This window comes from Echiichthys vipera (genome assembly GCF_963691815.1).
Source record: "Echiichthys vipera genome assembly, chromosome: 7".
In the NCBI taxonomy this organism is placed as follows: Eukaryota; Metazoa; Chordata; class Actinopteri; order Perciformes; family Trachinidae; genus Echiichthys; species Echiichthys vipera.
In genome coordinates, this window is record NC_139832.1 from 4,661,647 (window position 1) to 4,675,445 (window position 13,799).

At 42.3% G+C, this 13,799-nt stretch overlaps 1 protein-coding gene across 1 annotated transcript in view; it reads right to left on the reverse strand.

The window, feature by feature from the left end:
* Nucleotides 1-210: 210 nt before the first annotated feature.
* kitlga (kit ligand a) overlaps nt 211-13,799 on the reverse strand; it is a 30,083-nt gene continuing 16,494 nt past the window's right edge. The window contains exons 2-10 of the mRNA XM_083916341.1: nt 12,088-12,198; nt 11,619-11,675; nt 11,028-11,180; nt 10,348-10,528; nt 7,790-7,843; nt 5,547-5,644; nt 5,197-5,306; nt 4,632-4,696; nt 211-4,480 (exon numbers count right to left, since the gene is read on the reverse strand). Coding sequence (XP_083772467.1) covers nt 4,666-4,696; nt 5,197-5,306; nt 5,547-5,644; nt 7,790-7,843; nt 10,348-10,528; nt 11,028-11,180; nt 11,619-11,675; nt 12,088-12,198 — 795 coding nt within the window. The 3' untranslated portion in view covers nt 211-4,480; nt 4,632-4,665. The remainder of the gene's footprint in view (nt 4,481-4,631; nt 4,697-5,196; nt 5,307-5,546; nt 5,645-7,789; nt 7,844-10,347; nt 10,529-11,027; nt 11,181-11,618; nt 11,676-12,087; nt 12,199-13,799) is intronic.

A 13,799-nucleotide genomic window follows, 5' to 3' on the forward strand; every position in this document is an offset into this window, starting at 1 on the left:
GAAGGTGCTAACCACCACCCCACCGTATCGCCCGGGTGGGTAATTATAGTACCTCAAAGTACACGTATGCAGCTAAGCTATTAGCTGATGTAAGCTATCTGTTTTCTCCCTGCTGAAAGACCCACTTAAAAAAAAAACAACCCACAGAAGATCGATCAAACTCCCAACAAACAACAAACAAACCAATGAATAACAGTTGGATATGTGTCGTATACTTTATTCATATCTCATATATGTTTCTTTACATTTATACAAAAATACAGAAAACAGTAGAGTTTTCACCCAGAATACCAACTGGGCAATAATTACATTTGCTTTTTGGCACCCAGTTTCATTTCCTGCCTAGAGCCATTTCGCTCACCCACTGAAGTGGGATGGATTGTGTCACTCGAGCCCGAAAGCACTGTTCAGGATGCAGCTCTGCTCACTCTCAGACCACACAACAGCCCACATAGGAACAGTATTTAAGGGCAGTCTTTCTCTCGACTGATGCATAAAGTTTGCTCGCTTTCTCGCCTCCATGCATCGGTTACGCAGACTGTTTGTGGCTCTCGCATAGACAGGAAAATGGGAGACCATGTTATATTCTTTTGTTCACAGCTTTGACCTGTTGCAGCTCATAATATTCATAGACTATGTATAAAAAGCGACTTTTGAGTATACCTTGTTTGTTAGTTTGGTTGTGGCTAGACTAGCTTGTGTATCGGTCAAAAATACTGGGGACTGCACGTAATTCATGTCTTCATGTGGAGAAGTCAAAGTCTCAGGTCTAGACTGCTATAGATAATATGCTCCAATATTGTTCAAAAATGCATTTTTTTCATAGACACTTTTGGCTACATGCTCTTATATAACAGGACTTTACCACACCACTAATTTTAGATATTCCTGTTAAAAGCACTGTTGATTTGAACTACATGAACACCAATGTGTCTTACTTTCACAGACATTAATTTTGTTGTACTGTACCTTGTTGTACTGTACCTTGTGCAATGACAATAAAGGCTTTCTTATCTTATGTTGGGGCGACTGTGGAGAGTGGGTCGTCCCCACCTCCCCCGGTCCACATGTCGAAATTGTCCTTGGGCAAGACACTGAACCCCGAATTGCTCCCCGTGATGCACATGGGTGTGTAAATGTGGTGTGAATGGTTAGATTAGATTAGATGGTATGTAGATGTCCACTGCCGTCGGTGTGAATGGGTGAATGTGACAAACACTGTCAAAGCGCCTTGAGTAGTCAGAAGACTAGAAAGTCCATTTACCATGGTCTAAACTGCCATGCAGAGTATGGCACAGGTAATAGGTTGCTAATAGAGTGTTCCTCAAAAATGCATTTTTGAATGAATAACATTATCTTGCAGTTCAACATAACCAATACTTTACCACACCAACGGATTCCAGCAATTGATGCTGAAAGGTACTGGTCCTCTGAACTATATGAACACCAATGTGGCATACTTTTTTTTTTTTTTTTTAACACAGATTTTGCACAACATACTCCTCCCGTAAGAAAAAGTCCCAACATATAATCCCAAATACACATGAAACAAGCAGAGTTGCCGGCTGAACGGTTTCCTAAAGGTTACAAAAGCTAAAATGCAACGTGTGGACAGAAATCTCACAGCCACTGCATTTTTACAGAAAACTGTTTACGGACTCATACCTGGGCACAAGTCAAGCCAACTAAAAAGTCATGGGTTCATTTAGAGAGGAAGAGAGAGATTGGTGATCATAAATGTTGGGTTATCGTGGTGAGATTATTCTAATCTGCTGTGTTCTGATCTCGCCGCTTTGTGCTACCACAGAAAAACATAGACAGGCTTTTGACATTTTCACACAGAAGCAATCACACTAATCAAACAAGGCACAGAAGCAAGAATGGACATGGTACAACGTAAGACCACAAACATGATAGAAATACTCAAACTAGATATAGAAACAGATGTTTGTGTCCTGATACTTTGTCATTGTTAGCTATCCGTAGGAGGGCAGCCTGATGGGGAGAGGTCACAGCTAGTGTATCCTGTTCACTCCTACTTATTTACTGGTTGTATGAATAATGTCCGTAATCGTCCTAATACCTATAATCCACTATGAACCTACTTAACTTTGCGATGGGCAAAGGCTTTGTGGGACTCAACCTGTTTTTAAAAACGTCGCCTTTCTCTTCAAGCCTCTGAGAAGATCTATTATCACAGGGAGCACCTCCAGCGAAATAACTCATCAGATCTGAGATTACATGAAGGAAAGGAGGTAGGGAGGGGCACATTGATTTACTATCAGAATGAGCCTGAAGCCTTCTGTAATTGCTATAGCTAGATGTGCATAGATTGAACAACCTCACACCAACCGTTTGGATTTGACTACTAGTAAATGATTTCCTGCCTTTCCTTTGCACTTCGACTACTAGCAAATGATTTCCCGCCCATCCTTTGCACTTCCTTTTACAGTGTATTATGCCGCAACTTTAAGGCAAAAATGATATTTAGGTCTGCATGGCATTCCCATGTGGTGAGCTTTGTGGATCCTGAAAGTAAGTAAGGTGCGTGTCTGTAAAGTTCATTAGAGCTGCAGTCGGCAAGTCTGGCTGATCGAGTTGACTCAAATTTCGAATGTTTACAACTCTCACGCCCCTCCCCCACTACCACTGAGCTCCTCCGCTCCCTCCCATTCAGTGCTCGTCTGTGCGCGTGCAGATTCCTGTGAACGCGCCCGTGTCTTCTTTCATCAATAAACATCGTGGAGTACGGAGGTAGGCTGGCTAACTTACTCATAGATAGTAATGGCTAACGTAGTTTAGTGTATGTCTAGCTTGAGGCGTGCATCTGTGGTATTGTAACATGCACACGTTTGCATGAAACAACAGGGTCTAGGTGCACGTAGAGGCGCATTTTTTTTCTAAAACAGGATAATTTATGTTGTTCTATCGGAGCATAGTGTCAATTTCAGTCAATATGATCAAAAAATGTCGCTGACTGCACGTTTAACAGTGGTATCATCCTTCAGAATTGTATTAGCATTTAAATCTCGATGGATGCACTAGCTTTGTCGGATTGTCTATAATGGATTGTACTACGCACGCACAACACTGACACTGGACAAAGGCAAAGTCAGTAAGAACAGATTAAACGGTGCGAGAGAGCCGTCGAAGCTAATGGGTGTGATTTCTGAGCTTATTCGGTCGTTGCGTGAGCAGTAAAGAATTGATTTGAAATATTTTATATGGAATTTGTATATTCATTCGTAATTATTTGCTTCTCCTTTTACAAATCGTTCCTTGCTTTAACAAATTTGAACGGTTTAGTTTATGTTCCTTTCACGGAGGAACTGTCTTCAAAAAATCTCCCCCCACTGTAACAGTTTTTGCTTTGCAAGCATAATAAAAATATAAAGGCATTATAGAGCTAACATTTATCAACAGAGGCCCATTGTTGTCTATTGTGTCTAACTACGTTCTGAATTCACCTTGTTTCAAAGTAACCGTGAAACCATAGAAGTCATCTCTGATACTTGTTGGCAGAATGTCATTGCAGATTTTGAATAGTCTAAATGTAATTAAGTCAAAGCAGCATATTTCATATATATATGTTTTTTTGTTCTCCATGTAATCCATTCACACAACCTAAAATCACCCGAGTCATATACACCGACAACAACAACAACAACAACAACAACATATGAGGAAATGTAACTTGTACAGGAATGTGTGTTTTGGGTTTATGATGTGTTAGTATATAGATTGTTCTTTAAATGTGACCCTTTAGTAAAGGTGCTCTTAAATGAAAACATTTCAGTTGTATAAACAGCAGCAGCTCAGTGCCGCCGCCAATAAATAAATACATCATACACCCCCATGGGTACATGTCTAAACCAGACAATGTGACTACACCTTGGAACTACACAGTTTAACATTAAATTCGTTAGGAAACCCCCGGACTGAGAGGAAACTGTAGAGTTGTTGAAGATGTCACTGGAGGTAGTAATTCATGCCTCAGTTCGCTCAAGAGATAACCATTGTCAGTCACTCTCTGCTTTGCTGTTTGAAGATGAACTGGTGGGCCTAAAGACACAGGCAGCCTGAAGCAACGTGCTGAGGGAAGGGAAGGCTTCCCCAAAGAGTTCATGATGCAGCAGGTTCTGATGGACGAGTCGTGAAAGCCAGAGAATCCAGTTTGGTGGAATGGGGGGTGTGGTGGAGGGGTACGGACGTTTCTCTCTGATAAAATCTCACTGTCTTTTTCTTAAGCATGGGGTTAATGCAGTCTTACAAGAAAGGCAAGCTTATCCATACAGTAGGAGGCGTGGTTTATCCAGAAGAAGCTTGTTCGTGGCAATCGTGTGAATCTGCCATTACCAACCTGGAGAGCAGTCAAAAACCTTTTTCGCCGACCTTTTACCTTTGAGATCTCACTATGGAATTCAGCTTCATGTTTGTTTTCCATCACCTTTGGATATCGACAGGAGAAAAGAGTAGAGTCCTGTGAGAACGAGAGAGAGAGAGGAGAGGAGAGGCGTCTTAGAGCTCAGTGTCAGGGGCACAAACAAGATTTACTTACTGTAAAAACTGTAAAAACATTATTTTTTTGTTTGTTTTCAGGCTCTAATTAAACTTGCTGTGAAAAATCTCACCGATTACACCAAAGGACATCGGAGGGCAGAGGCTCTACACTATTTCAATGCCGTTCAACTTGTCTCTGCGATTGGAAAGAAAGAAAAGTATTAGGAAAATATTCATGTTCTTACACAGCTTAATGATTAATCAGCAAAGACGTGTTGCCCCGGTTTCATCCTCCAGGGTCAGAAGCTGTCAAGAGCGTATCATTTTTCTAGGCTTCATAGTTTTGCTTGCGAATTTGTGTAAATAAAAGTCAGGGTCATGCTGGCGAGGACAAAATGAACGGAATGGGGAGTTCAGTTCAATTCCAGCAGGTAGTATTATTACTAGCTGAACAGCCAAAGCATATACTTCATCTTATCAAGCACCCGTGTCATAAAACCACTTCAAATATGTGAAAAAACAACACGTATTCATCTAAACCCCTCTAGAGGACCACTGGATAAAAGCAGAGCCTCTCCCGCTGTCTGGAGCCATATGGTACCAAGCAACAAGTTATTTCACAGGGTGATGTTTAGTTTCCTGTTAAAATGTTGTACTGTGTGTGAATGCACGTCAAATTGAAAAACAACAGCTCACTTTTCTGAGATTTCAGCATCTAGTGGAGGTGCGGTCGCTTCTGTTTCTGTGAAAAGTCCATCTTCTCCAGGGTTCTGTTGAAGATCCTCCTCGTTCCTCCGTGATCGAACCTGTGACGAAGCAGCGGGAGATCCTTTTTTTAAAAGCAGAGTTCTCCGTTTTCGACCCCCAGACCTGACCTCGTCAACCCGAGCTAATAAACAATCTACAATGTTTGCACGGCCATTGCAGAAAGTTGAAAGGAGGCCCCTGGCTGTTGTAAGTTTCATGGAACAAAGCATCTTAAATATCTCCGTCGCGCTTGAGGAAAACGGGAAGTTTAGTGTGACGGGGGTCAAAGGTCGGCTCACCTTCCACACGAGCAGGAATACGAGGGCTAGGAGTGGAATGAAGAGTAAGGAGAGAAGGCTTCGCTTCATCACCTTAGTCACGGCGCTCTGGTCATGATCTGGGACAGAAGAAAGGAAAGAAACAGATCATCAGTTTCCTACTTTATACTCTTTGACATTTTCAGTAACAGATCACAACTCAAGAGCTTGGAAATACTGTATGTGGGTTTGTTACTCTTTGAAATTAATGGGTTCGACCCAAAAAATGTTGCTTTCATTGCTCAACTACCATTTTTTAATGTCTACATTTTAATAATCATTGATGCTTTTCCAAATCCCATGTATATGCTGTATAAACAACTCATGTTGGACCAGGACTTGCTCCCAAAACAGTTTCAACATTCAACTAGAGCAAAGAAAACCATCAGTAGATCCGGCCCGGAATTGAATTATCTTGGCCCCCGGGATGACGTTTGATTGGTATTAGAACCGGCCCGCACGCCCCAGCCGCCTGCTGGTGTTTTTCACGCACCAAAACTACATTACCCACAATGCAACAGTAGCCCACAAACTCACTGCAGCGCCGCAAGTGGGCCGCCTCGGCTTCATTTTTTCGTCAGCATTCAGTGCAGATGTCAACTTTCAGCCCAATTACTGACAGAGCCGTACAAAAATATTGGATTATTCATTTAATTATTAAATAAAATACGGCACACTGTGTTAGGTCTTGGTTCAACAGGTTATATGCATCATTTTAATATGTTTTAATAAACATTGAACCAGTCCGGCCCTCGGCTTGTAGCAGATTAGTTTTTTTGGCCCTCTGATGTATTTGACTTTGACATCCCTGCTCTAAGAGACGGAATAAGGAGGGGGAACACATTTCCGGTGGGGGGTGGGAGACTTAGAAGTAGTTTTGTCCCATTTCCGAATAATCCAGCTCTTTTGAACGGCTCTTTGGTATGAACGAGAGGGGACAGAGCCGTGGCTTGAGAGTCTTTGTATCGTCGAGCGGCTCACTGCCTTCATGCTGTGTCAAATTACCATGTTCTTGTAATCCATCCATGCTGACAAATACACTGACACTAGACAGCCACAAAAGCTATGATGAATGATATCTTTCATTAGTTTTTTTTTTTCCTTTCACGAGACAACGTGCTGAGCTGAGTCACTGTTTGAGTCAAAAGAGCATTCAAATCCAACCAGTTCAGCAATCTGCTCCGACTATACGTGTGGTGAAGACGCTTAGTTAAAGCTCAAAATCAGCAAAACTAATGAGCTTGGATCCAGGGAGATGACATGAAGAGGGTTGACAGAGCCAGAGCTTTGTTCTGTTCCATGTTTTTATAAACATTATAACGTCACAGTGAAATTGACCTTTGAGATACAAAATGTCATTGTTTCTTTTTATAGTATTACACTCTCATCTCATCTCATCTCATCTCATCTCATCTCATCTCATCTCATCTCATCTCATCTCATCTCATCTCATCTCATCTCATCTTCATCTTCAGCCTCTTATCTGGGGTCGGATCGCAGGGGCAGCAGCTTTAGCAGGGGACCCCAAACTTCCCTTTCCCGGGCCACATTAACCAGCTCTAACTGGGGGATCCTGAGGCGTTCCCAGGCCAGTGTGGAGATCTAATCTCTCCACCTGGTCCTGGGTCTTCACCTAGGCCTCCTCCCAGCTGGACGTGCCTGGAACACCAATCTAGGGAGGCGCCCAGGGTTCATCCTTACTAGATGATCCCGAATCACCTCAACTAAATGTTGTCATTATCAGCGTGGTCATTCTTAAGTTGTGACCGAAAAGATGTTTTGTTAGGTTACAATGACCACCAAAATCTAATCCGTTCACTTTGGTCCATGTGGACGTTTGTGTCAAATTTGAAGAATTTCCCTCCAGGCGTTGCTAAAATATCCCACGTTCACGTCAGTCAGGGTGACCTTGACCCCGATGACGTTTGAGCCAACTATTAAAAAAATGTCCCTGAGTCATTCCTGAGCTTTTGTGATCAAGAGAATAGGACGGATGGACGGAAATTTGGCGCATTGCAAGGGTCTCAACAAGGCAGGTAGAGCAAAAGGCAGACAAGATAAGACATGAGACAACTGATGTGATGAGGAATTTGCCCCGCAGAGAGTCATTAATCAAGTGACAGCAGCTGCAGGCACATTGGCTGAATGTGGCAAATACTGTAGCCAGTCAAAGGCGGCACTTTTCTCCCTCCATTTTCGCAGAAATCTGAGAAATGCAAACTTACGTGGTTTGCAGCCTGTTTCACACGCTGAGCTTTTACTGCTGGATGGTGACGATTCTGGGGGGAGAAAGAAGAAGAAGAGACCAGTTGGTGAGTTTGGGATTACAGGAGGAGATCAGAAAAGGAGAGGGATGAAAAAAGGGGAAAAGGTAGAGTGTGAGTGCCGTCTGATGAAAACATTTCATTGTCAGGTGCTAAAAAGCCAACTCAACGCTGCCCTTTTTCGCACACACACACACATATACACACACACACACCCACACACACTCTAATCCGACCACTCTTGGGAAGATTGGAAGATTGCTCTGTAATCAACACGTACACAATCGGGTTTCGGCCTTTTTCTTCCTTTTCACCTGTGCTACCTAGGGACACTTCCCTCAGTCCTGTGACTCAGCCGGGCCTCAATGGGCTTTCTAACCGCTGAGACCGTTTGGAGTTTTTTATCTTGCAAAGTTCTTGTGAAGAAATAATGGTTCGTGGATTAAAAGCTTCTCGAAACAGCCACTAGAGATCTGTCCTAAATAGGACCTGTTCACAATAGCCCAAAGAGGGCAGGAGGAGAGGGGGTTACGGGGCAGAACTCGTGACTGGAATGTCGCTGGTTTGAATCTGTGAACCGGGAGGGTGACATACCGTGAGTCAGACACATTTTCTTAGTTATCATTGGCATGGATTTTGTATTTGGAGATTTCCACATCTACCGTGCTCCGGTTACTTTGAATAAACACGGCATTGATCTAAAACATTTCACTGGAACTGTGTTTTCCAAAGAAACAAGTGGATAAGAACTTGTTGAAAGCGAGGTAACTGATGCATTCCTGTCTGCATGGCTAGACACGACAAGAAGGAAGTGGGAAAATGAGTTTTTATGACCCTTTGAAATCTCTGAAATACTCAGCCCTCTTGGTCTCCACTGAAAATGGGATGCTGATATTAATGCGACACCATGTTAAGGATAAATAAGGTGTCTTGTGTCTAATGTCTTGTTGGCAGCCATTCAGGTGAGCTTATCTTTCTCCTGATAGGATCATGGTTTAGCTTCATTTGAGCTAAAGTGATACTCACTGAGTCACAGACATTATAGCCAAACCCACTGTTAAATAAGAATCATGTAATCAGCTTTCCAGACTTGAGTTGGTGAGGATTTTAACCAATCATGGTGATCACATGTGCAAAGGGCCGGGCATCTATAACTCACAAAGGATTTGGCAAACTGGAAAATGTATTTAAAGTGTTGCAATACATGGAGTAAAGCCATCAATTAACATATAAAGGCACTGGAAATATTCTGCAGCTAACTTCGAAACAGGCCATGGAGTTAATAGTGTCACCAGCAGCAAACATGCTCTCCCAGGCTGGAGTCTCCAACAGCTCTGCACCAAAATCCATCCGTCTATTGTAAGTAGGGCTGAATCTAATATTATATAATAATATATTATCTAGTATTCTTAAAATTCGCCAGTTGCTTGCTTTATGTTACTAATAGCCAAAGACTGTTTTAACTTTGATTTCAAACTAAAAGAAGCAGCAAATCCTCCGATTTTGGTGCTTTTTCTTGATAAACCCTTAATCAGCCAATCAAGTGTCAAAACTGTTGATACATTTTCTCTTCTCAAACTAAACGACTGAATGTTTCCGCACCAATATAAGGTCTTATTAACAAAAATGGCTTGTTTTAGGTGATTATTTGAATTGACTGATTTTAAAGATTTACCAGGGACGGGCACAAGGCTGGACTATAGTTTCCCCAGCAACAGCCCATTTGCTCTGCCCCTCTGGAGGAAATAATAAAAGTGTTTTTTAGTGTCATATCCACCCCAATTAAGGGTCTAATGGAAAAATGGCTATATAAAAAAATTGGAGAGCTGATGTCCTAGTGCAGGGGTGGGCTATTCCAGTCCTGGAGCGCCACTGTCCTGCATATTTTAGGTTTGTCCCTACCCTAACACACCTGAGTATAACACTGATCAACCTGTGACGAGCATCAGCTGCTTGATAACGAGCAAATCATTAGAATCAGGTGTGTTAGAGCAGAGAGAAACCTAAAACATGCAGGATAGCGGCCCTCCAGGACTGTAATTGCCCACCCCTGTCCTAGTGTAAGTGAATGCAGCGGGCCGTGAATGCGCTGGACAGGTTAAACCTCGCTAAAGCCAAATACTCACCAGTATCTCCTGATTGCCTGCATCTAACAACGTATTTGAAACGCTTCATTCAGCAGACAAACAAGCTCACATTTTAGATCAGTCGTGAAAGCGCAGCAAACAAAAGCACGGAGATTAAAAGGCACTCAATCACTCACTCCAAGCCCCAAACAAAAAGCCACATAAGTCAGCAAAGCAGTGACAGTTCATTCAAAGCTTTGCACCTGGGAGTTTGCACTTTCACCACATTTTCACATGGCAGCTCACCGACAAAGTCATTTGCCGTCTAAACATGTCTGGATAAACACAGGGATCATTGGCAACACTAACAGTGTGGTTTTGCAGAGTATAAGAGACAGAGACAGAGACAGCTAGACAGATCGATAACTAGCAAGCATAATAATAAACACTCACCATTTAAATATCCTTCTGTTGTTGCTGTGTATGGTGTTGTGGGACAGGGAGGAGGGTCACAGTCATCTGAGTCTTCTTTATTCTGTGCAGCTATAAGGAAGTCTTTGATGATGTCAAAGTATTGCGCTGTCTGCCACCTCTCTTCCCTGTAGTGGCACTCAAAATCATACATGATCGGCTCCTGCACAGACAACAGACACAAAGAGATGCATGCGTGTGTTCGAGCAGTTCATTTTTTTAAGGGTGTAGTCGAGGGCTGAAAGCTGAAATCCATAACCAAAAACAATGTAGAGGTAATAATGAAAGTTACGGGCGGCTGGTCAAACAAACGAACATCAGTGAACCTCGACCATGACAGTCATGCTCGCTTCTTAGACTCACAAAGCCATAGTCTGTATACTGTGCATGCCTTAGAGGCAGAGGAGGTTAAGATTGAACATGCCACATGACCAGAGTACATCTATGCCATGAGTGCCTGAAGCGACATGAACGTACCATAAGCATAAATGAAGACATTATGCCGCTGTAAAGGCTGGCAATTTATGGATTTCAGCTTCCAAAATTTAAATCAAAGCAAACCTGTCATTTTAAACCTATTCTGAGCAGCAACAATGGACAGGTTATCATCAGTTATTGTACATATTCAACAGGTCTACGGTACAACCACAGTGCGAACTTACCACAGACCCCATGTTGAGCCGCAGTTCTTGGAGCATTTGGATGAATATGCTAATATCATTTCTGTTGGAAGAAATGTTCCCGAACTTATCCGATAAATCTTGTAAACTCTTCTCCAAGTAGAAGACGTTTAATTTTACCCAACACATCCCGCCCTATAAGACAAACAGAAGAGCAGCATACAATGAGTCATAGCAATCACTGTATGGTAATAACAACAAGAAAGCTGTCAATTGACTGCATATCCTCTAAAGTCTTTATTAATCCTCCCAGTTAGATATTGCTTTCATGGTTAAGACTACCACTTGGCAGATGACGCTGTATTTGCACTGTACAGTGGTTTTAAGGTCAGCCAAAGTTTGCTGTGAAGGTGTAGCTGAGGATATGATAATTCTTTCTCTGGGAGCATGCGTGGGCAAAGTTTTGTGTCAGTGTGAGTAATGGTTAGGACATATGCTCATTTGCACATTCTAAGGTTTTTACTTCCAATGAAAAAGTGTGAATCCGCTGCATTTCACACAAATGTGGTCGTTAGATTTTGGTCATTATCACCGCAAATAATAATACCCCAGTGATTCACAACAATATCTTACCTCTTCTCTTGGAACGTAGCGTACAGGAATTTTGTAATCTTTCGGAATATTTTGTCTCTGCAAAAAGAAACATCACATACACTTTAATTTGGAGTTTGAAAAGCTGCATACATACAATGACCTAAAGTTAGTATACCTGTAGCATGTGGACAAAAAGTCACTTAATTACGTGCAGACAAACACTTTCAACGGTGACTAACATGCATAGCAAGTTTGCTTCCAACTCTCTTCATCTATTTAAAATTAAGTTGACAAGATGTTTTTGAAGTCCTTCCCATTTTGATGTCTGTACATATACATCATGCTAATAACACAGGTGGCACCAAGCTACTGGAAAGAATATGAACTCTAACACAGAGGTGGCAGCCAGGATTCTGACCTGAATTAAGGCGTGATAGTTAATCATTGCATGCTCAAGTGAAGACTGGGGCTTTAGCTTGAAATGTTTGAATCACAGTATGGTCCTTACCAAAACAGAGAGTCTAAAGATGTCATCTGTCACTGGGTTAACGTCAAATTTACTTGAATGTACCCCAAGCGTGATGAACAGCAGTAAATGCACACAGACGTGTATCCAAATCTGCAGGTAAAAGGAGACAAACACAAGACACATTAGTCACATCTTTTACATGGAATAAATCATAACAAACACAACATATGATATGATTGTTGGATGTAACCATCATGGGAATAGGAGACACTGGTTTCTCTGCACACATCAATGATGCAATGAATTGCAAACAGAAGAGGCATTTTCAGATTATGCAGGTGACACTACAACTTGCAAAGTACGTACTGTTGCATGCAGTATGCATACATCTAAGACATGCTATTTCTTTACAACGTTGTGTCTTGAACCTTGACCGTCTGTCTCATATATACTTTGTAATAGGATTGTGGACACTTAGAGGTGTAGCTGGCAATAAAACATGTTGAGTAGACGACTGTGTTCATTGTTTCAGATGAAGACACGCCACAATATTTCCCAAGGACGGAGTGTCATATCACACCAGTATTGCAAAAGAATGCAAGTGAATCATCAGTATTGTCTTGTGTGAAAGGTAAAAAGTGGAATGGGGGAACAGATCTGTTGCACATCTGAGTCGGCAGCGAAGGGTAGTCACGGAGCCGCAACAGCTCCGAACCGACGTGTGTGAGAAAGGGGTCTACGCCTCTTACAGTGTGTGCTTGAGCTGTTGCTGAATCTCTGTGTGAAAGGGGCTAATGTGATGTCATTTCCTCTCAACTACTGTAAAATGTGATAGTCTTCCACCGGGCAACATTTCTCCTCAAGTACACGTAGGCTCCTTTTAATGCAGATGACAGAAGCTGCTTGAAACTGACAATCTAGCAGCCCCACCAGTAAGCTATGTTTAATGGCTGCGCTGCATCTGGCTCTCAGCCAAAGGTTGTGAGAAAGGTAGAAGTACTTAGAATAACTGACTGTCATGTTGCAACAGTCAGTTCTGTTGTGACATGCACATAAGTGATCCAAATCGAGGATCAAATTTTGTAAGGGCGGCATCGGTTTCAAAAGAGCAAGCATGATACATGATACCTTTTTTGTCATGTTGCTAGTTGCCAGGCCTCAAGGTACAAATGAGTATTGATTGGAATGGCCCGGGAGTTATTCTGATATTTAATATTTATAATCTTATCTAATCTGTAGCCTTGTTTCCACCAAGCAGTCCCGTTCAGTTCAGTTCACTTCATGTTTTTGTTGGCCCTCCGTTGAGGTATCTAGCACACTGATCCGATACTACTGCCGCTGCCATCTGCGATTGGTACAGACTTCGTCGGTGAAGAGGGAGGGCAGTGAGAGCTGGATGGATCTGGGCAGGCGCATTCAAAACAAACCTTGCCGTCTGAAGTCAATCAGGAGAAGAGAGAAAATGACTTTTCCATCGAGAAAAGCCTTCGGTGTCGTTCTCTTATCTCTATGAAGAAAAACTCTCCAGTTCTGATTTAGCTGATGCTACTGAAGCATCCATGCTAATCACTTTAGGAGCCGCCATTATTGTTTTATACAAGTGGTTGTTGTCGTCATCACCGTCATGATTCTTGCGTGATCATGATATCGCCGGATCATGTTGCAAGGTAAGGGTAGATCAGTGAGGAATCAAAATGTTTCTCAGCTCATTTCCCAGCATATGACTGTCCACTGGCTTCCTGTAGCTGCTC